This window comes from Balaenoptera musculus, chromosome 1, assembly GCF_009873245.2.
Source record: "Balaenoptera musculus isolate JJ_BM4_2016_0621 chromosome 1, mBalMus1.pri.v3, whole genome shotgun sequence".
Taxonomy (NCBI): Eukaryota; Metazoa; Chordata; class Mammalia; order Artiodactyla; family Balaenopteridae; genus Balaenoptera; species Balaenoptera musculus.
This window is the reverse complement of record NC_045785.1, coordinates 152,836,943-152,861,599: the sequence shown is the minus strand read 5'-3', so window position 1 is coordinate 152,861,599 and position 24,657 is coordinate 152,836,943. Positions and strand designations below refer to the sequence as shown.

Here is a 24,657-nt window from a genome sequence, read left to right as displayed (position 1 = left end):
GTTGGTAACTGTCTCTAGCACCAGACCACAGCCTGGTACATAGTGAACATGCATCACCGCATGTTGAATGCATGAATGAAAAAATGAATGAATGAATAAATGAATATCTTTTAAACAAATTGAATTGAAATCTTTAAAGACAGGGTAAGGCTCTCTGGTAGGCCCCACAGAGACGGTGTCCTGGTTCACTCCCGTACTCACAAGAAATGCCAATGCTGGCACACACTTCACCAACAGGGAAATAAGACGCTGAGGTAAAATCAAGTGCCTCCATCAGGCATTTCCATAATTAATCATCAGCGTTCATAGGCTGAGAGTTACCTCTAATACCAACTCTAGCATCAATCTAAAGGAAACCTATTCATTTAAACTGACAAAAACATGCTGTCGTTTTCATTTCCATTACAAAGCATGCCAATGTAGCAGAAACACTTTGATTGATTGAACATCTTTCTCTCAATCCAAGTGCAACTGATCAGCTTACCAAGGGACAAATAAGTTCAACAACTCATGTCAAAAGCAGAAAAGTCTTTCCTTTCTTTCTTTCTCTCTTTCTTCCTTTCTTTTTTTCTTTCTTCCTTTCTTCTTTCTCCTTATGAGGCATAAGTTAGATATTTAAAATACAGAAAATTACTAAGATGTAAAATTCTCTTTTAGGAGACACTAAACTGTGACACTGTCATCGATTTTGTTTGAAATAAGGTAAGATGTATATATGTGTGTGTGTGTGTGTATATATATGTGCATATGTGTGTGTGTGTGTATATATAGATATATAGATATATAAATTGGGCAACAAGTAACTAGAAGAACTCCTATTGTAACTACCCGTGGAACACGGACTCCACAGCCCAGTAAGTGATGCACCACTTCACCTCCATCAACACCTAATTCCTGCTCCTACAGAGAATAAATGAGATGACAGAACTAAAAGCACTTTGAGTCTCTGAAAGAAAGAAGCTATAGAAATCCTGAAAGAAAAAAACACCAAACCCAAATACAGTCTCTGAGGAAAAAAAAAAAAAAAAAAGATATTGCCTAAAAAAGAGAGGCAAGGTGTTAATTGCTGTAGAGTCCTTCAGGTTGAAGAGAGCCACCCTTGACTAGCCTTCTGTCTCCTTTTCAAGGATCTGCAGTGATCGGGTCTCCTATTAAAATCAGGCTGTTTATTCAGTGGCCTTTTGACAGCTAAGATGCTAGGAACTGCTCAAGTGCTCAGGTGCAGCCCAGCCAAGCAGGCCTGCACAGGTTTCCACCACACCCAAGTTTCAGCTTGGCAGATAATGAAAATGGCCAAAAGAGTCATTAATGATTTAAGTATTCGCCGAGATATGCTCACAAGATAAGACAAAGGGAACCTCAGAACGGTGAAACCAAATCAAACCAAGAAGACCTTCAACAGTAGTGAACGTCATTACACAACTTTGGCACAAATTGAGGAAGCTTCCGAAACAGAACTAAGACTGCAAGATGCTAAGGTCCAGGCTTCTGCCTCCACTCAGAAGCAGCCCCACCGCCACCCCCACCCCATACCCTTCCTTAAAAAAGTATTCTATTCTTTTCTTTAAACTCTCTTGAGCAGAGTATTCAATAGCCTTTCTTTTTCAACCCTACCCCTCAACTGCTTACAGTTGGACTTAAGCAACTGCTTGAGTTACAGCCCAGTCCAACTGTACTGTAGACTAAACTTGAGCAGGACAGGACTAAACTTGAGTTGTTTCCTATAGACAAAAGTACAATGGTTGACATTAAAGAGCACCTAATTGCAGGAAAACTGGTTTTAAGCAGATTAGTAAACTCCATGCTTACAGGTTCTCACACTTGGTATATTTTTCAGAAACATCCCCAACAAGATAAGAAGTTGGGAAATGGTTCCCTTGGCTAGTTAAGAAAGAATGTCATCTTAAAAAAAAAAGAAAAAAAAAATCATACTAAAGAACTGGCAGACACATGTCATTCTTTTGGACAATGTTTTTGCAAGTAGATTTAATTTTCTTTACTCAAATGTATCCAACTTTGGAGTTTGCAAGACCAAAATAGATACAGAAGAAGGTCCTCCAATTTCCCATTCTTGGCTCCAAAATAAATTAGTTTTATGTTAAGTCAAGACACTGAGATTGCTGCTAAATAAGAATGATTCTAGGTCATGATTAAGATTGCTTTTCAGGACTTCCCTGGTGGCGCAGTGGTTAAGAATCTGCCTGCCAATGCAGAGGACACGGGTTCGATCTCTGGTCCGGGAAGATCCCACATGCTGCAGAGCAACTAAGCCCGTGTGCCACAACTACTGAAGCCCACATGCCTAGAGCCCGTGCGAAGCCTGCGCACCGCACGAAGAGTAGCCCCCGCTCGCCGCAACTAGAGAAAGCCCGCGCGCAGCAACAAAGACCCAACACAGCCAAATAAATAAATAAAAATTTTTTTAAGTTAAAAAAAGTTAAAAAAAAAAGATTACTTTTCCAACTATCAACAGTAGTATATCTTAAATGCCCAGCACTATGCAAAACATCAGGGGCAGGTACAAAAGAAGTATAAAATAGAGTTCCTATCATCCACACCTAACAATGTAGAGACAGCTCTCAATTAATTTACCAAGAGTATGTTGCATAACAAGATTATGTGTAAGTTTGTGTTTGAAGTGCAAACACATTTCCCCATAAAAGGCATGCGATAGAGTTTCAGTTCTCAGGCTGGTAGAAAACTGACTCAGCCCACAGCGTAACTGAAATATCCAGTATGTGCAAATGAAACATGATATAGAAAAACCAGTGTAACAATAGAAATACCTGACATGTATATGGTGCTTTGTTAGCTACAAAGAGTTTTTCATACACATAAACTTCACCATGACTCTGTGGATAGGTGATATTTGGTAGAACATGGCGATGTTGTCAACAGTTGAGGAAATGGAGGCACAGAAAGCCTAGAAACTTCTTCAAAGTCACAGAGCTACTAAGTGGCAATAGGACTCTAACACTGGCCTGCCGACTCCAAATCCCATTCTCTTTCCACTGGTGCAAAACAGAATAAGAAATAGGTTGTGGAGGGTTTTGTTTGCTCTGCTGTTTTTAGACTGATGCCTGAGAAAGAAGAAATTTCATTTGAGAAAGATGAGGAGGTAAATGGAAACTTTTAGGGATTCCAAAGGAGGCGTAGGGGCACTTTTAGAAGCTTTCAACATGGACAGCACTGGTGCTTTATTGCTTTCATTTCACTGTGAGCCTTGTGGAGGGGCTTTTCTCCTTTCAGGTTCATCACTAGTGCTTTTCCGGTTCATCTGCCATGATTAAGGTATGTTGGAGGCGGGTGTTCAGTTTGGGCTCTAACTCATGAAGAAGAATACACCATCGGCAAGAAGGGTTTGGAAAGATTTCCTTGATAATGGATAAGCACTGGAAAAGAGAAGGGAAGGAACAAGTGTGATGAAGACAACCATGTGCATGAGGAAGACTGCCTGAGGCAGACAGAAGGCAAAGGGGTAGGGGCTGAGGGAGGCCATTATTCTATTAAGAGACCACAGGCCAGTGCAGAGTCAGTGCTCACCACTGCACCATCAGGCCAAGGCAGCTCGGTTGCAGGCAGACGAAGCAGGACGCGGCAACTGCCACAACCCAGCTTTGCATAAATATGGGTCTCTCCTCCACAGTGAGGGTCTCCAGTTGAGACATCTACAAAATTAGCAGATGACAACACGAATAATCACACATCTACACCTTCCACAAAAATCCTTTTAACTGAATAAAAGTGCCAAGAGTTTCATTCATTCATTCATCCAGTAAAACAATAAACATTTACTGTGTGCCAAAGCGCTACACCAGATGCCAGAAAAACAAACATAAACAGGGACAGTCCCTGCCTTCAAGGAGCTCACAGTTTAGTAGGTGAGAAAGATGTACAAATAAATAAGCGCAAAGTAATGCAACTGGTATGAATGTATTTAGTTAAACATCAAGTACAGCATCAGCATAGTATACTCAAGCATAGACAGAAGCCAATAGGTTCCCCAACACGCTCTACTTGGCAGACTTGCTGTTTATCATTTACCCATCTGTATACAGAGGCCCACACTAATATTAGGCCAAATCTACATTATTAATCACATATTTGCCTGCTAAGTCACTATCTTGATGTCTGCCCTGCCCAAGTTGTTGTTTTGTTCTTATTGGGGAAGAATGGGTGTGCACATAAATTTCACCCAAATTGTGTAAGAGCAAACCTAAACTTGGGGCGGTACAAAAGAGGTTCACCATAACACGGCATGTCATTTCAAGTATGGCCCAGAAGGCAACGGGTGATTCACTTTAACAAACACCCTGAGTCAATGTTACACAGGTCAAGTCTCCTTAAAACAAACTCCAGGAGACCATCCACCATTTTCTGTCACAGCAAATAAAATCTTATTGTATACTTGTTTGGACTGTGTAATTTACAAAGCAGATGCACAAGCATTATATTATTTAATCAACACAGCAACCCCTAGGTATGCTTATTACATGGTCATCTTATATCTGAAGAAGCTGAGGCCAGGAGAGGTTAGGCATTTACCCAGGGCCGTGTAGTTAATGTAGTTAAGGGTCAAAGCTAGGATTGGTGCGCAAGCCTTCAAACCACCATTTGGGTGGTTTTTTTCCTACCAAATTGCTTAAAATCTGGTTGCTTAAAATTCCCAAGCCAACTGTGGATAATCTTTGTTACTCAGAAATTTTTTTTAAAAAGGAGATTATAATAATTCCTACAGTCTCCTTGTATCCAGCACATTGGATGAGAAGCAATCACAGGCCATTCTGCTCAAAACAGAAATAACACTAAAAATTCAAAGCCTTTGGAGGTGATGATGGAATCCACTCGGTCCAACTGCCAATATCGAAAATATGTTTTCCCATAAATAGCTTTAGTCTGATCTCCTCTGTCAACAAATTCCACATCACAATCTCCAATCAAGCCCTCTATCTCACCATCCCAAAGTTATTCAAATTAGGACAATTAGCCACTTCTGCTCCCACACCTTGAAACAGCCCAGGCATCACCCAGTCAAGTAGCGCTGAACTCAGCCTCTCCCACACTCCCTTCGGATGCTTTTAAAATAACTTGTTCCTTTGCCCGCTCCTTGTCAACCCTGAGAGCTCCGGTGGTGGAGGGTGGTGGTGGGGTTTGACTTGACTTTTCTTTACTTCACAGGTTGACCCTCAAAAGGGGCCTCTAACCGAATCTCGGGCCGGAGAGAGGTTTATCAGAGGAGAACAGGGCAGCTAGGAGCTCAAGTTTTTCCTTTCCTTGTTTAGCTGTGCTCATCCCCTACAGGGACTGGGGAAAGAAAATGCTATTAATTCCTAAACACAAACAGTAAGTCCCCCTTCAAGGGAGAACATTTCTCAAACTGAAATGTAAAGAAGCTGCAAATGAGGTCAGGTATTTGGCATGGGAGTGAGGTGTCATCTATTTCACGGTTTCTCTGCAACATTCTCAATTTAGAAGAAAGGAAAATGACAGATTTAATGAGTGGGGTGGCAGGAGTGGGGAAGGGATGGCACTGTCACTTGCCTGATGCAATTCCTGCTTGAATGGAACTGTCACCTCAAACTCAGGATGTCTAGAATAACGCTCCCTGTTCCCTCTCTCGGCAAGCGCAGCACCCCGACTTCCCCGTGACTATTTCTGCCATCGCCACCATTGTCCTCTCTGTCTCCCAAGCTAGAAACCTCAGGCATTCCTGACTCTTACCTCGGCCCTGGTTCCTATCTCTGCAGCCCATTTTCCTACCTTAGTAGTGTCTCTGACTATAATGTGGACAAACATGGTACTAAGGTAAAAGAACAAGCAGGCTTTGGAGCCCAACAGACCTGGGCCTCAGTCACCACCCCACCACAGGTCACCTGTCACCTTAGATCATCTGTCTGAGCACAAGTTGATAGTTCAGTAAATGGAGAATCACACTCCCCTCATCGGTGGCAATAAGAATTGGTCATATTTAACAACATATTCACAGCGCCCACTTCCGGGCCGGGCACAGACTGGTGTACACTGTGTAGGCAGGAGGGAGTCTCCCTTCCCAGTCCAGAGCAACCAGAGTGTCTCTGAAACAGGACTGCATGGCCCCACTCTTTAACCCAGACGGCCTCTATTGTTCTGACCGCGGCAGCACAGAGTCAGACTGGCTGATCTTCAAGATCATCAAAATCCATCCAGCCCAATCCTACTCCCCTGTCTCTTAACTCCTCTGCTCTAGCCAGGGTCTACTCACTCACTCACTCAGCAAACATTTTTTGGGTGCCTACCACATGCCAACATGCTGCTGGATGCTGGGAATGTGAAGATGAAAGGCTGCCCACCCTCAAAGAGCTCACAAGCGCCTTTCTGGTAGGGAGAGTGTATCTGCGGGAAGGGGCACAGGGTGGGGTGAGGGTGGATAGAACCATCATTGTATTACGGTGTAGGAAGTGATGCCGGAGGGGTGAGCATGGTGGGGGCTGTGGGAGCACCACCAAGGGAAGTGCACACACGGCCTCTGTTCTTTCCTCCTACCCTCCAGTTACCCAAATCCTACTCCGTAAGTCAAGGTCTTATTCATTCTGGCCCACACCTCTCCCATCTCTGAATTCCTCAAGTTCTTATCAACACTACTCATTTTCAGTCATCCACTGGCTGATGTCATTTCTTGTATTGCTGTCGGTTAAATTTTTTTTTTATTACTTTTTGTATACGTTGGCAATTTTTCTCCACTGGTTTATGCGATTGTAGAGGATGCCCACTAAATTCTAGACAGCTCTAAATCTCTCGTGGAACCTATATATTAATTATTGGTGGCATAAGTGATATGTTCAGGGTTACTGACAATCACAAAGTCATGTATTTATTTGGCACCTTCTCCCCTCACTGCTAGGTCCTGACTTCTGCATGGCTTACCCTTGAAATCCAACCCAAAACAAGAGAGAAGACCCCTGGTTATCTCTGAAACACTTTCCAACACATAATTTGCTACTACTATAGTTTTAAAACCTTTCCAAAAAAGATTTTAAGTGTAAGAAGATCATCAAATAAAATCTGAGGTGGACACCCAATATAGCAAACATAAAAGCAGAGCTGTTCTGGTTGGAGCCATGGTGACAGCTTACTGCTGCCTACCTCAGGAGGGAGACATGCAACTCTTCATCAACAGCCCCTGTCCCACATTCCAGATGGCAACAGTGTTAACACCACTACAGCATGAAGGCAAGCTCATCTTGCCCACAAATATGTGGAAATTCAATACATGTCCAAATATGACATTACAAATCAATGGGGGAAAAGATGGCCCCTTTCAACAAATGGAATCAGAACAAATCGTTAGCCATACGGAATATAAAATAAAGTTAGAGCCCTACCTCACACCATTCACAACAATAAATTCCACATTTATTCAAGTCAGATTTGTGAGAAGCAAAACTTAAAAACATTTAAAAGAACACATAGGAGAATATCCTTATGATTTCAGGATAGGAAAGGTTGTGTGTATGTGCATTCTAAAATAAGCTCAAACGATAAAGGAAAAGCTAGACAGATTTGAGTATATTAAAATTTAAAATTTCCTATACATCAAAGAATCCAATAAAAAGTGAAAAGTTAAGCCAACTGTGGGAGAAAGTATTTGCAACCCATGTCACCAACAAAAGATAAGTAACCAGAATATATAAGAAACACCCACACATCAACATTAAGAAAAAGAAAGGCCACCTAAAAGAGCTGTTTCTAGACTGCAATTCAAGAACTGCTCTGGGTACGTTTCCAGCTCAGTTCTCCCAGAAAACACAGTGAGGTGGTATCTTGTCCCACTTAGAAATGTCTATATTTTATTAGAGTTTATAATGTTTGTTACCATATATTAACTCAGTTTATCTATACAACAACTCTAGCATGTAGGCAGAACATATATTATGCCATTTTATTGATGAGGAAATTGAGACTCAAGAAGTTAAGTGATCAGTTTTAGGAAAATATATACATCACTTCCTAGTGAATAACAAAACCTGGATTTTCCACCTTCTAATCTACAATCTTTCCATTTAAAAAAAATTACCTCCATTTTTTAAAAAACACCTGTTCACACAAAAATCTGTACATGAATGTTCACAGCAGCTTTATTCTTAACAGCCAAAAACTGGAAACAACCCAGCTGTCCTTCAATGGGTAAATGGTTAACAAACTGTGGTACATCCATACAATGGAACACTATTCAGCAATAAAAAGGAATCATTTAGTGATACACAAAACAACCTGGAGGGATCACCAGATAATTATGCTGAGTGAAAAAAAGCCAGTCCTAAAAGGCTGGATACTATATGATGCCATGTATATAATAGTCTTGAAATGACAAGATTATAGCCATGGGGAACAGATTAGTGTTTCCAGGAGTTAAGGAATAAGGACTAAGGGAGGTGAGATGAGGTGAAGGGGGAGACAGGACTATAACACGTCAACATGAGGGACCCCTTTAGTGATGGCACCGTTCAGCAGTTTGTATCAATGTCAAAGTCCTGGTTGTGACACTGTACTATAGTTTTGCATGATGTTAACCATTGGGGGAAACTAAGTAAAGGGTATGTGCAAGCTCTCTGTATTACTTCTGACGATTGCATGTGAATGTGTAATTATTTCAAAATAAAAGATTTCCAAAAAGCCCAGAAAACAAAGACCAAAACTGCCTGAAATCACACTGCCCTGTTGTCGTGCCAGTCATAGGTTAAATGAGATAAAGTATGGAAAGACACTTCTCAGACTGTCGAGTGCTCTATTAATACCAAGAGGCAATCACTATCCTCCTCCTCCACCAGCCTCATCAATGTTAATCATTGTCAGACTATTCTCTCCCTTCTGAGCCTTCTATATCCCTCCACTGTGGTCCTGTCACTGTATTTGTGTAACCTGTCCATTCCTTTTAATAGGCTGTAGCTCCTTGAAAACCAAAACCTTGTTATGTACCTCTAGATGCCCACAACCCACCACATAACAAGCACATAGTAGGTGTTCAATAAATGGGTGCTGGATTGAAATTAGCTCATGATTTCCTCATTCAGTACCAGATGAACCAAAACTGGTGGCAGTGGGGAAGGGAGGATACTGGGAATAAGAACACCCCAGCAGCCATGAGGCAACGCCTTGAAAGTTTCATCAATTACCTCTTCCTTCCCTGAGCCACTGAGAACCCAGATGAAGCAAAGGTTTGTACAGAGGGAGTGGCGGCAGTAGCAAAAACATAAGTTCAGTTCATCAGGCCTCCTTTTTTATCCTGTTTCAAGCTCCACAAATGAAAGAATTGACCATTTATAGTTTGGGTCACTGGAACAAGATGGAAAGGTAGGCTACAGTGTACTCTTCTGGAAAAGATTTTAAAGGTTAGCTGACAGCCCTTTTCCTGACATGATTAGACTGAAGAATTGCCGGGGGCAGAAGAATATACTAAATGATCTGTTGGGATCTCTCAGAGACCTCACACTCTGTCTGGGCAAACAGATTTGGCTCATGGGGTGGGGAGGGGGTTCCCACACCCTGAAAACAATGCTAGCAGCTCCTTACTCCTCCTCCAAATAGTTCTGGAGCATTTAAAAAAAAAAAAAAAAAAAAAGCACAAGCGAGTGCTTTGCTGCTCCTAATGTTATCGGATAATTTTTCAAATTCTTATTCAATTACATATCATGGTCTTATCTGCAATCTCCACAGGCCAAATAGCCCTGCTCTCACATCATGCCCACTGAGCCTGCACAACACAAGTAATTCCAGCTCTCATAAACATGAGATCGTTTTACATTAAGTTTTGTAAGAGAGTGTGTGTGTGTGCGTATATGTGCACGCGCACGCCTGTGCTCAGGAGTGCCTCATCTTCTGTGAGGAACAAGGAGAAGACTTTAGGTAACGGAAGGTTAAAAACTTGGGAGGTTTGTTTCTGCCTGGATAATGATGAACTCTTTTTGCTGCTGAATCCAGAAGAGCTAGCATTTCTGGACTGGCAGCCCTGCTCCCTGGCCCAAGAGGGAAAGAAAGCTCACATGCACACATGTACTGTCAGAAAGAACTAACTGGTATCGATCAATTTCAGGCTTTGGCAGTGGGAACACTACTGTAGTTTTAAAGGGTACTAGGTGTTTTAAAATTGTATTGTCACTGGTCTTAAAATATCCAGATCAAGAACCTCATTAATCAAATCAACAGATATCATCTACCCAAAATGCTTCAATGTTTGTTTAAAACTGCTGACAGCAAAGCGTTGAGATAACTTACATCACCACAAATCACTGAATAAATAAGAGAGATCAAGAGATACAGCACAACTGACTCCAAGGACATCTAAAACACAAAGCTTACTAATGTCATTTAAAGATGAAAACTTAAACTAACATGTGGAATCTAATTTTTAAAAATGATATAAATGAACTTATTTACAAAACAGCAACAGACTCACAGATTTCGAAAACAAACTTATGGTCACCAAAGGGGAAGCGTGGTAGGGAGGAATAAATTAGGAGTTTGGGATTAACATATACACAGTACTATATATAAAATAGATAATCAACAAGGACCTACTGTATAGCACAGGGAACTCTACTCAGTATTCTGTAATAACCTATATGAGAAAAGAATCTGAAAAAGAATGAATATATATATATATATGTATAACTGAATCACTTTGCTGTACACCTGAAACTAACACAACATTGTGAATCAATTATACTCCAATAAATTAAATAAAATTTAAAAAAAGATGAAATCTTAAACCAGGAGTAGGAGAGATGAGTAGGAAGAACCTACAGTATCTGTTCTATGGTTTCTAGCCTTCTCTTAGGACAATTATGAACATGTAAACTCTATGTGTCAACTCACTTGAAGATAACCATTTTGGATCGTATGTCCTAAAAATGACGAAGCAAGGAACTAGTAATCCATCTTTCTACTTTCTAGCTGAGAAGCTGAGAATCCCAAAAGTGGAAGGACTTGTCCAACATGACATAGCTAGTCCTCCATGGCCCTACAGCCCTCCTTCCCTCCCTGTGAATGATATTTTTTAAATGCTGTACTGATAAAAATATGAGCTGTCATCATTATTAATGGTACTCATTTTAAAACGACAGACTGTTACTTAGCCTATTCATTAGGTGGAAAGAAAACAAACACAAACGTGGAACACTTCCACTCCATATTACAGCATACCTCATCACAATCCACAAAGAAATCCCTTAGTTGACAAAGGGCCTAACACATGGAGAGGAATATAAGAGGCAAGAGGCCATCCTACATCCTGGGAGAGCCTGAAGTCACTTACCCCACAGCCCAGATGTCTAGATTAACCCTACCCAGTTCCACATCCATGCCACCTCCGCCCAGTTTGTCCCAGACCAGATGTCAGGGATTAAAAACCTCCTACTTCCTTATTCCATAATTTTAATTTAAGACAATCACCCAACTTCCATTTTCTTTTTCTTTTAAACTCAAGTTCTGCACACAACATAAATTTCTATAATACCCAGCGTTAACACAAGTTCCACCTCTGGCCCATGACCATTGATGAGGAAAACCATATACACCAGTATCAGGGGAGAATTTTCTCACTCTGTAAGTCTCTGAGCTTACTGGAAGTCCTAGGTTTAATATATTTATCCTGATTAAAGCATTTATTGTCCCTAGTAACCCAGTCACAAGTCCACCTCTAGGTCAATCAAGTAACTATCCCTCACCTCAATTTCCCCAGCTGTGAGGCTCACCTTTCTATCAGATAGTGACACCTAACCAAGTGTCACTTCAGATGCTCTCCAGAGCAGCTGCCACTGTGCCACCACAGGGGTCCACGCTCCATGTGTGCAGCAGCCACACAGACATGGCAAGCCCTGGGGCTGGGGAGAGTGTCATTCAGACAATACAACGGGTTTTGTACTTACAAGTGTGCCTGCGAAATAGGGGCAAAACTGTTACCTTCAATATCTTAAATAAGCAAAACTAATGAACCATGAAAGGTGCGGCGGGCCTTAGAAATTTTCTAATTTAACCTCACTTTCCTAGATGAGAAAACCAAGGCATAGGCAGATCAAATAGGTACATACTAGGAAGACATTTAGAACACTGCATTTAGAACTCCTTTTAGCATCAAGATACTAGGAAATGAGAACAATCAACTAAATGTCCACAGCATTTCACAGTTTCAAAGGCATTTCAAATGAATTATTTCATTGGAGCCTCACAACAATGTTGAGTGGGCCTGGTTTCCCACTCTGCCTTCATCACTTACTAGCTGTGTGCTTTGGAGTAAGTTATTTAACCTCCCTGTTTCTCATCTGTCAACTGGGGATAATAATAGTAGCTACCTCATAGGGCTGTTGGGAGATTCATGAGTTAAGACTACACGTAAAGCACTTCAAACACAATTTAGACATAAGAAGTACTCACTAAATGCTAGCCATCTTCATCATAATCACCATCACCATTAGCCAGGGCCAAGAATTGTTGTCCCGATTTTACAGATGAGGAAACAAACAAGGAATTTTGAGACCTGAGGTGAGTTACCCCCAAAATCACAGTTGTAAATGGCAAAGCCAAACTAGAACCAAGGCTTTCTGACTCCAAATCCAGCACTCTTTCCCAGGGAACCATGCTGCCCTGTAGTTCAGTTTGTTATGGACCCAAAGAAGTATTGCTCCAAAATAGATATCTCAGTCAAGATGCTTTCCCAAAGAGCAGTTTACTCATCTGACAAGATCTGGCCCAATTACCCTCACCCCCCTAAAATAAATAAATAAACACAAGAAAAAGACTAGTGGGAAAAAGGAGCAGATCTCCAAGGGGTTTCAACGTTTGGAGAAATTGGTGCCAACTCTTCAGAAACAGGATGTATTTCTTAAAGCTCCAGGCATATCACGTCTTGGCCAGCTCACGCTCCTGGATACCTTTGTTTTCTGTGCTTTGTCTTCCTGTGGAGCCCATGGCTGGTGAGGTCACCTTCTCCAGGGTGAGCACTCAGACCCTACTATGATTTGAAAGGCAGAATCTGGGCTCAGGCAGCAAAGACAAGGTCCCAACTTTCATGATGCCTTTTGGGTCACCTGCCCACTGATTAGTGCATTTTTAGAAGAAAAGGTTAAAAAAAAAAAAGGCTCTGCCTTCTCCCTAACAGATGGCATCCTAAAATACTCATAGAAATGGAGGAGGTGCACTTCCCAGCTGCTCTTCCTTCCTCATGAATGTATATTTCAAGTTCAGAACCCTTCGTTCACAATGTATAAATAAAGTCAAGGCTACTTAATACCAAATGACTAGAAAAACCAGCGGGGAGAGTTTTTCTGTTGGGCACTTTGGACCTTTCTTTCCCTTTTACCATAGACCATGTAGCTGCTTCTAATAAGGCAATAGCTCTCTCCAAAACCATGCCTCGAAAAAGTATCCCAGCAGTTCTTCTTCAAGTCAACTCTGTTTTAACTCCTGGTCAAAACAGACCTAAACTTTCTCAAATTTAGACCTGGAATATCTGTTTTAAATGATGAATAAATCCTGGACAAATGTAGAATGTGTTTTGCTTCAATTACAGAAACACCTTACTTTTGTTTTAAACTCTTTCGAATTTCAGAGTTAATATTTTCCTTGAATTTTAAGGAAAGACATGATTGAAGAACTCAAGTATAGCTCTAGGGCAATGATTCTAAAGGGGCAGAGGGGGTAGTAAATAAGGAAAAACTTAACACCATTGGGGAACCTCCACGGCGCGACATAGTTTGTACTTGTCCCTGTATGATGATAATATTCACAATGCTTAATCTACTTTGAATTTCAAATAACATTAACATAAGGAGAAGTCTTGTTATTGGAGTAGGAGGAGAAATGCAGAAGCAAGGCATTCTGGCATTGTCAAATCCAACCTCAACTCAGAAAAGGTTCACATTCAATTTATAAGTATTTATTCATTTCCATGCCAGAAGCTGGACGCATGGAAATGAATAAAAGACACTTCCATCCCCCAGGTACTCAGCTACTTATAAATAATGAGGTGTAAATGAAGAGATTACAATGTAATATGATGAGTGCAATATACAAATAAGCACAAAGACACTGCTGAGGAGATGCTGAGGGTGGGCTGATTAACCCTGTGCAGAGATGCTAAGGAATCCTGCTTGGGATCTTGCACAAGGTCACTATGCAGAGAGTAGGGATAAGCAGGGAAGACTTCCTGGAGGTGGTGACATCTGAGCTGGGTTTTAAAGGATAAGTTTTCCAGGTTCAAGGAAAAGGACCCATTCCAAACAGAAGACACAGCATGGATAAAGCATGAAGCATGAAATAACATAATGCAGTAAGGGAACGAGAGGCAGTTTAGCCTTCTAGTGGTAAAAAATGTGATCAAGGTAATTGGGAAGTGATGGATGTAAACAGTCTATGCTATGACCTTAGCAGAACGATAAGTTTGGTTTTTTAAAAAATCACTTTGGTGGTATTATGCAAGATATATTATCAAGATCAAATTAAGAAACTACTTCTAAAAAAAATTATTTGTAGTAGTCCAGGTCATTCATTTATGCATTCATCATTACAGCCAGTATATATTTACTAAGAGCCACCATTTAGGCTACAACACTATTCTAGACATGTTTACTATCTGAAGGGGCCCCCCCATAGTAAGAGTTACTTACTTAGCATTTAATATTTGCCATACATGGAGCTAGCATTTTACACACATTCACAATAAACCGGCAAGGTTGGTCTTATCTCTGTGTCACAGAAGAGAAGTTGAGTGAGCAAGGATATACAGCAAGGAGGTGATATTGACAAGATTCCAACTGAGGGCTACTTCCAAAGCCTACACTCTTTGCAGTGCACTGCACTGCACTACACAACCTCAAACCATTCCTACCAGAAGTCTAGCAGTAGAGAGAAGACTAAAAGACAAATATTTAAAACCTAAGGCAGTACAAGATCAATGCCATAGCGCTATGTGAATGAACTAGAGAGAAGGGTCATTTCTGATCAGTGTGACCAAGGAAGGCATCCCAGAAAAGTTGAGCTTTACTAGAAGGGTGAGATCTCAGTAGGTGTAGATGTGGGGCTGGGCAGGGAGAAAGAGGGATTTCATGAACAGTGCTCAGAACTTAGACTCTGGTGATGGCCGAGGTTCTAATTCCTGTTCATTCACTAGCTGCAGCCTCTGGGTGAGTCGCTGAATCTCCTACACCTCACTTTCTTCATCAGCAAAATGGGATAATAACAATATATTCCTCCTAGAATTGGTGTAAGAATTATGAAATAATTTATGTAGAGTATTTAGCATAATGCCTAGTACATTAAGCCCCAAACAAACAGCAAAATATTAGTTAATAGTATATGCGTCTAAAGAATGGCAAATAAGGAATTCCCTGGTGGTCCAGTGGTTAGGACTCCGCACTTTCACTGCTGAGGGCCCGGGTTCAATCCCTAATTGGGGAACTAAGATCCCGCAAGCCACGTGGTGTGACCAAAAAAAATAAAAAATAAAGAATGTCAAATAGTGCAGATAGGCCTCCAGTCCTTTTAAAGTAAAATGAAAAAGTATGGTTGACATGATAGGTTGCAGCCAGATTGAAGACCAAGTAATATTCACCTTGGAAAGTTGGTCTCTATTCAACAGACGATAGGGAATCAATCATTAGAGGAAAGAAGCCATATTCATAACACTCTGAGCAGATCTCCCATGGGAGCCCCCAGCCCCTCCCCTTGGCATCTGGCTCACTTGTGACCAGTTTCAGAAGAGGCCTGAGGCCCAGGGGACTAGTTCAAGCAAGGACTATAGGAAAATAGATACTGTCACTCTTCAACTTGTAACGTATCCAAGATTTTTTTCTTTTCTTTCTTCCCCTATCCTGTACCCTCTCTCCTAAACAGGGTACTAGCTGAGACACAATTATTAACACAACTTCCCTGGGAGATTGTTTATTTTTATTTACTAAGGTTAAATAAATTTTCCAGGGACCAATCTGGGTGGCTTGGATCATTATTTAAAACTTGGTAATATCTGGCTTATACTTATTTGTTTTTAACCTAATGTCATTTCTATAATGCAGTATTATCTTACTCATTTATTAACACATTATGATGAAGAAACTTTGTGATGGTTTCATTCACTTATCTTGATTGTGATGTTTTCACAGGTAGACAACACGCCAAAACTTATCAAATGTATACCTCAAACATGTGAGGTTTATTATATGTCAGTTAAACCTCAGTAAAGCTGTTAAAAATACAATAAAAGTTTAGTCATTCATGTAATTATTAAAAGGTATAAAATTAATATACAATGCTTATACTACCAACATAAATATATACTCATAATATGAAAATATGTATATTTAAAGGTTCATTCTAAAAATTTAATGAGGACAGGTGATTATATAGAAATGTATACACAGGCCTGTAAAACTTTGGTGTAGAGGACATTTTAAAAAAATAGGAATATACCTATGTTCATGGCAGCATTATTTGCAATAACCAAAAGGTAGAAACAACCCAAGTGTCCATGGATGGATGAATGGATAAACAAAACGTGGATTATACATATAATGTCCTTAAAAAGGAAGGAAATTCTGACACATGCTACATCCTGGATGAACGTTTAAGACATTATGCTAAGTGAAATAAGCCAGTCACAAAAGGACAACTACTGTATGATTCCACTTATATGAGGTACCTAGAGTTGTCAAATGGGGGCAGGGGGCAGCTATTGTTTAATGGGTACAGAGTTTCAACTCTGCAAAATGAAGAGTTCTGTGGAATGATGGTGGTGATGGTTACACAACAATGTGAATGTAATTAATGCCACTGAACTGTACACTTAAGAATGATTAAGATGATAAATTTTATGTTATGTGTATTTTACCACAATTAAAGAGAGAGAGAGATGAGAGTTCCTACACATTATTGTAAAATCAGTAAAGGTGTTATTTTGTAATTTTCAAAGACATTTTTAAGTGCTCTCATTACTTATTTTTAAATCAAACAACTTTGAAGGTAACTCTCCCAGATTCCCCAAAAGTCCAATTCTGTAGCTGACCAGTTAAAACTATTCACTTGAATTGTATTACCAGTAGAGATATCAACTTCTTTTTCCCTACAACATGACATCATATTTTCCTAACAAAGCCCTCAGAGGTCTAGGATCTAAAGTAATCACAATTCCCATGAAGAAAACCTCTCTTCTGGAAGGAGAACCCTACAGGTGCCACCAGCAGCCCACGTTTATCTAGAGTGAACAGTGGAAGTTTAGGAGTCAGGGGCTGAGCATCTGCTGATTTTAAAAGGGTGTGGACCCTACATATCAGGGCCAGGTCAGACCCTGTAAACTTCAAAACAGAGAAATGATTAGGGCTTGTCTGGGCTGTCAACCTGTGTGGTGCATAATTACCAGATGGGCTTCTCCAAAGGAAATTTCTGTTCCCATTCCCCAAGAGAATGCCTGAAATTGGAAAAGTTAAGGACTCCTCACAAACCTTGTTTCTAACCATTGCTACTTTGCACAGCGCACAGCATCCCCAGCTCCTTGCCCACCACCTTCCTCCAGGGCCTTTTAACTTGGAGATACAGAGTACAGTACTTTAATTTTTCCAAGAGCTTCATTTTCTTCCAGGAGCTCACCTTACTTAGAGTCCTATTTTCCCTGAGCAAAGGAAGAGGTGCCTTCAATCATCTCGCAGGAAGATGATAGCATCTGCTTGGGGATTCCAATGAGATGTTTTACTGCAGCTTTTCACAAACTGATTATATTTAAAGCTCCCTTGAGGAATGGGGGCTGGGAGGAAAGAAGCTTCGGAGAAGACCTTTGCTGGCAGGAGTGAAGAACCGCTCACACCTCCCCGGGGAACAAGCTTGTTTAAATATCAGCAATCCGCATTCCCAAGTGTGTGTGCACACACAATATGTCTAAAGTTTTAAATTTCATCTCCTGCTCTGAAAGGGTCCTGAAAGGGTTAAACTGTTCCAGGCAAAGGCTTTTCTATCAAAATGCTCCAGATGGAAATTACAAAATTTCACTTCTCAGCTCTGTGGTGCTCACACACTGTTCTTCTAAGACATTAAAAAAAAAAAGACAAGACCCCTAATGTTCTCAAGAAAGAGAATTTGACGGCTCAGCACACAGTGCCACTCTGTTTCAGATGATTCCTCCTAGAATATTTGCATTAACTGTCAATCTCAAGTTTTCTGGGGGACAGTAAAAATTCAAGGTGTGTAGAGGGTACAGGAAAGGTAGCCTTGAACAAAGACAGGACAATAGCTGGGAGGGTTTGCTGTGATGTGAACTCATCCAAATGCCAGCTAGATTATCACCTCTTGTGATGGTTATGCCCTGCACCTTACCAATCCCAAAAGAAGCTAACTAACTAGAGGCCAAAAGGCCTCAGGTTATGACGATGAACCTGACCATGAATCTGTCAAGAATTTGCAGAGATGAATGTATATGAAGCACTTTGTAAATTGAGCCCATGTACAAATACGAAGAGTATTATTGCTTTCGAGTCAGAGATTGAAAGGCATGAACTTTCAAAGGAATCTGAACACCCACAAACCAGAAACAATGATGGTTTTTAAGAAGTCGGCTCCAAGGCAGACTAAGGAGTCACGCCCCTCATAAAACCACACTGGGGTAGGGTTGGGGCTGCAGTCTCAGAAGTCCCTCAGGGCACACGCAAGCAGGTGGTTTAAAGGGACCCAAAACCACAGGATAGACAGCGTCCCCCAAAGTCCATTAAGGGTCCCCTTGATTCAAACCATTCTGACTGAAAAGCAAGACCCAGGACTCTGGTCAGAGACATATAGAACAACAGCGGCCAACAATTAGACAGTTTACCTGTTCATTTTACAGAATGGGAAACTGAGTTCTAGAAGGTTTAAGTGACTAAACCAAGATACCTTTCACTACTACTGGAGGAACTTAAACTAGAACTCAAGTTTCATCCTAGACTTGTTTCCTATCATTATAACTGGCACTTTGGGAGTGAAAAGGCAATGTGGCCTTAATGGTCATCCCATTTCAGCAGACCTTACTATTATTGAGCATTTACAAGTGCCAGACACTGTGCTAAATGATTTTGATATACTATCTCATTGAATCCTCACAATGACCTTAGGAAACACATATTATGCTGCCTATTTTCCAGGTTAGGATCCCGAGGCTTGGACAAGTCAGGTAACCTGCCCAAGGAGCGAGGCAAGCGAGTGACAGCGCTGAGATTTAAACCTGGATCCCTTTGACTCAAAAACGTGCGCTCTTAACCACCAGACCAAAAAAGCAATTTTCTTTTTTATCTTGGCATCTATAAGAGAGGTAAGACTGGCAGCACTATGAGTCCCACACAACACATAAAAAGCTGAAACATCATAAATCTGACCAAGGGCTTCCAGCTAGCAGGGGAGCAGAGCCAATCCAGAACCTGGGTCCTTTGTCTCCAAGTTCTATGATCTTCCATGGAGAACACAGACTCTAGAATGCAAGCTTCATGAGGGAGAGGACTTTTTCTTGTTCACTGCTACATCATCAGTCCCCAGAACCCATTGAAGGCACTCAGTAACTAGTTGATGAATAAAGAAGTGGAGTCCACCTGCTGTGGTTTGGCTGTGTGACCTTGGGAGGGCTTCTTTATCCTCTCTAAGCCTCAGTTTCTTCATGCAGTGAATAGAGGATGAAGTAATATTCACCTCCACGTTTTCAGTGAAGATTAAATGAGACAATTCTTATAAAGCACTTGGGACAGGATGGAACATAATGACCACCCAAAATGTAATCTATTATTATCACTATTACTACTAGTATCCATTGTCAGACTTTGGCTTCTTGAGTTTTTTTTTTCCCTACTCTGGTCAAATGATGTATCATAATAAATATGAATAGAATAGAATAGAGAATTGGGAGTCAGTAACCTGCTTCTAGTTTCAGATCTACCACCACCTAGCTGTGTGACCTTGGACAAGCCTCTTTATTTCTCTATACTCCCCTCAGCTGTAAATGAGGGACTAAACCATTCAAATCAGTCTCTTAAGCATTCATTGGGCACCTTCTCTGAGTAAGACATCATGCTCGGCCACCTATAAAATTCTACGATCCTGAATAGTGTTAATGCAAAAATATCAGTGCAAATCAAAAGAGTCCCCTGCTTGTGGCAAGGGTGAAGAGAAACCCCAAATAGTCAACTGCATTACATCATCTCAATGAGTAATGTTTGTAAATACACAAAGTATTTAATTGAGACACTTGTGAGAAATCCTTCACCAATACAGAATCAGCAGATACAGTTCTATTAACACCTATCAGTCCCGAACCTTCCAAAAAATAAACATGCAAAGTCACTTTGCACCTTAGTCAAATGGCGTGCTTCTGGAGAGAAATCTGGGAAAGTCAAAGTTATTAACGCTCCCTATGGCAACAGTTAAGAATAGGATGTATTAAAAAAAAAAAAAAAAGAATGATATATCTGGTTAAAACTGCAGGGGGGATTCCAGCAGCAAACTGCAGTGCATCTGGACAGGACACCGAGGCCAGTGGCTTATTGTTTACAAAAAGAGGCCCAGATTATGAACAGTGACAAGAGGCCAAGACCTCAGTTATACCTCACAACCACACCTCTCCCAATCCCAGTTCAACTGAAGCTATCCATCAGTCAACTCCCCCATCTCTGCAATAAACCCACCAATATTTGCAGCCCAGTGGATAGAAGGTCCCTCAGGGCACCTCCAGCATTGACCAAGCTGATGACATTAAAAAGATCCTACAGGCACAGTGGGGACTTCAAACTACCTTCCAACCTTCCAAGAGATAAAGCAGCTTCCCATTTCAAACTCTAGCCCTACTCGCACCCCCCGCAATCATTAGAGGGGAGGCATGGCCCTTCCCAAGTCCTCTAGGATAGGAAAAGGTCTTCTCACATTGGTGCAGGGAGAGAAGGAGGGGCCCCTCCCTCTGTACTCCGAAACAAAGGAAAACCCAGAGCTCCAACCATGTGGTGTAACATTCAAGGCCACCCACCTCTCCCACTACCCAGCTGAAGTCTCAGTGGGCTAGAGCCACATGGCTCTTTCCAGTGACTGGCCAAGAAGGGACGGTGCCTTGCATAACCATATGCTGGGGCTCTTTAACAGGCGGGAACCCCTTCTACGGGAATTGCTGGTTAAAAAAGGCTATCTGGGAAGGGGTTTTGATTCATGCGCCAAGTCAGGCAGTAGACTAGATGTGCTGGCAGGTCACTTGCTTTCTCTAGGTCCACATTTTGCTTTACCCCTCATATTTTTGCAGAGAGGTAAGCAGGCCTTTAAAAGCATGTATTCTGGAGCAGAGGACAACACAGAAGGGTTAAACAATTATGTCTTCCCATTCTCCAGACTCGGCACCACCCAGCAACAACCCAACTCCATTCAGGTTTAGGTGAGGGCGGAGACCGGGTGTGAGTGACCTTATTCTTTCTGTTCTCTGATCTCTGAATGCAGACAACCAGAGACCAGGTAGGTACAAGGTGCACCCAAGGTGGCCACAGACTTTCTGTGCCTGATGCCATAGCAAATGTCATGTTTTGATATAGTGCATCAGAAAAAAACCCCGCCTCTCCCAGGGCTCTCCAAATGGTACACCTTCTCAAGGTTGCCTTTCTCTGCCTGGACTCCTCTTCAACCTCTGAAATAAATTCCCAAACACCTGTCAGATTTCAGTTGTCCTTCAAGGAAATCTGACCCAGACACCCAGAGGCAAATTGCCGCCTTTCTCACTCCAAGAACCTCCTGCCCCTCCCCCCATCCTATTTAGCCTGGGGAAAAGGACTGCCAAAATAATGGCCAGCCCTACAGACAAATCTAAAGCCCACTCCGAAAATTCCTTTCCAGAGCCTGTGGCCCCTGGCATGGCCAGTCCCTCGGAGGCTCAGACCCACATATGAAACCACCTCTGGGGTCAGCCTGCCCCCACCTGCTCCACCCAAAGAAATGAACATCTTGCAAATCAGGGTGGAAATCCATGTCTCAATGGTCTACAGAGAATATGCATTATGCTATTTTTCAAAGCCCTTACCTTTGACCTGAGTATCGTACTCTGCTATAATCTCCTTATCCTTTTTGAATTTGGCTGGAGACGTCATGTTTTCCTTCTTTCTTCCAAATTCGAATTGTGAATTGATAAATCCACGGGAAAAATCCAACCACCGAAATCAATACCTCCAAGATCGCTTCTCCCAAGGGCAGAAGGGGCCCCCCGCGGTGGTCTCCAGCGCTCCGGGGAGCGCGGGCTGCGGGCTGGGCAGGCGGCTACGGCGGACACATGCAGACGGTGGGCGCTGGGGCCGGCGCGGCGGCGGTTGGTTCCTATGCTAGAGCCCAAGCCTCAGCCTTAGCATTAGCCGGGAGAACTGCAGCGCCCGGAGGCTGGCCTGGGGTCTGACATCAACGACACAGGCGGGGAGTGGAAGTCCTTCCGCACAACATGGTGTGGGGAGCGCGGGGATGTGGACTCGCCCAGCTGGGTCCCCGGGAGGGAGTGGGTGCGTATCGGGGTGCCGGGGGAGGGCTGGGCGTGCTTCGCGGTTTTTTGTTGCACAGCCTCGAAGATGCTGCAAATCAAATCCCAAACGGGAGCCGCAGCAGCGCAGACTGGATCGGAAGTCGTTTGCTCCGGTTCACTTGCCTGTAAATGCAGGGAAAAGAGGAGGGGGCGATCAGCCCCAGCGCAGATCCTAATCGATGCGGGGGTGGGGTAAGGGAAGCCGTTTCCAGGCTGGCCTGGGCCCATTCATCTTAGCCAAACGCCGCCCGGCCCGCAGAGCCCGGCGCAGCGAGGTGGGGAGGAAGGAAGCTCCCTCCGGATTTTGTTTTAAGGCTGAAAGAAAACACTTTGGAGCAGCCGCCTTCGAGGGCTTGGGGTGTGGACTAGCGGCGGGAACGCGGGGCTCCGGGCGGGGACTGCGGCACCTCGGCGACCTCCCGAACCTTGCCAGCGCTGGGCAGCGGCTACCGGAGGGAACCCTCCCGGCCCTGCCTACGATACGGCCCCCGACCCCCGGCTGGGGCAACTCCCTTGACTTAAAAGGGGATCAAAGCCGGGGAGGGACAAGCCACCCGGGCACAACTTTTCTTCCCCTCCGCCCCTCCTCCCAGTTGTTTTGTTTTTGGTTACTAGCTTCTCTTGGCAGCAAAATGTTGGGGGGTGAGGGGGGAGTGATCTGCAGGAAAAAGCCTGCTCGGCACGGGACACATCCAGGAAAACAATGTGGTCGGCAGAAGCAGGAAACGGGTTAGAGGCGAGGGTCGGAGTCGGGAAAACCGGGAAGGCGGGGGGTGGGGGGCGGGGGGGAGGAAGGCAGCCACCGCCTCTCAAGCCATCCCCAATTGGTCACCCAAGCCCAGAGATCCCAGATACCGCACCCAATCCCCGGCTGGGGGCTGGGGGAAGGTCGTTGAGGGTCGCAGTCCCAGCTCCTCGCACCAGGAGGTACCCGAGAAGATCCCGCTCCGACCCAGGCCCAGGAGGTGGGAGGGACTGGGACGGGAGTGCAGAGCCGGGCGTCTCGCTCCCGGACGCGCCGCAGCGGCGACCCTCCCTCCTTGGCCGCCCCTTTCCCTTTCCGCGCCGGGAGTCTCCCACTTCCCGCGCCTGGAGAAAGGGCCGCACCGAGCGAAGAACAGGGAGCAGAAGAAGCGGCGTGGTGGTTCAGACAGGCAGGAAGCGGGGAGGGGGGTGAGAGGTGGGGTCCTGAGGCTGCACGGGAACCGAGGATAACTGGAGCTTCTGCACACGCTTGATAGGCGAGGAGAGGGCAAAGGGAGGATTACCTTGGGGGTGAGGGGGAAGTTAGGAGACTATCGTGGGCCGCGATGTTACATGGAGTACTAGGATATTAGCAACTTTGGGGACCCAGATATAGGTCTGGGAACGGGAGTGCGTGAAGAGGAGCCATTCCGGGCGGGCCGGGGGCTGGGGCAGGGGAAGAGCCCCGGAAGCAGTGCGGAACACCCCTCCTTCTGGGTCCAGGGCTGTAACCCGCCTGTCTGCCAGGACTTGGAGACAGAGGAAGAGAGCAGCCGATGGTTACGGGTGATGCCAACGACGGTTGCCCAAAGGTGGACCAAGGCTGCCAGTGTGCAGAAGACCTGGGGAGGGGGCTGGGTGCGGACTGCGCGGCGGCATGTGAGCCAAGGCAGAGTCCCAGGCAGTACGGTAAAGGGCGGAGATGCAGTCCTAAAGAAGTATTTGGGCTGTACTGGGAGATTGGGAGTGGGTCAGGAGGGAGGCGGTCTGAGGGATTTCGGGCGGCAACGCTAAGGCGACGCCGAAAGCAGCATCCGCGCCCTCTCCTTCCCGCCTCTGCCCGGATTTGTTCAGTCAGGGCTCCAGCTCCGCGGCGGGGAAGAAGAAAGGGGAGAGGGAAGGAGCCTTTACCTGGCTCTGACGCGACGGGTCCCGGGCCCCCGGCTCCGCTTCCCACTCAGAGCTCTCCTCCCCTCTCTTCCCCGCCACCCGCGTCTACGCAGATCGGTCCCCCAGTCCCCTGAGGAGCCTCCGCCAACTCCGCAGGACCCCGCCGGGAAGCAGAGCCCACCCCCTTGCCAATCACCGCCCGCTTTCTATCGACCGATGGGGCCTGTAGCCAATAGGAATAGGTGATCCCAAGAGGCTAGGAATGAGGAGGAGGGGCTGGCGAAACTTGGAGG

At 43.8% G+C, this 24,657-nt stretch overlaps 1 protein-coding gene across 1 annotated transcript in view; it reads right to left on the bottom strand.

Moving 5' to 3' along the window:
• SRGAP2 (SLIT-ROBO Rho GTPase activating protein 2) overlaps positions 1–24,537 on the bottom strand; it is a 240,937-nt gene extending 216,400 nt beyond the window's left edge. Inside the window, 2 exon segments of the mRNA XM_036848932.1 lie at positions 22,025–22,633; positions 24,386–24,537. Of these exon segments, the coding sequence (XP_036704827.1) occupies positions 22,025–22,091 (67 nt within the window). The 5' untranslated portion in view covers positions 22,092–22,633; positions 24,386–24,537.
• Positions 24,538–24,657: the final 120 nt, after the last annotated feature.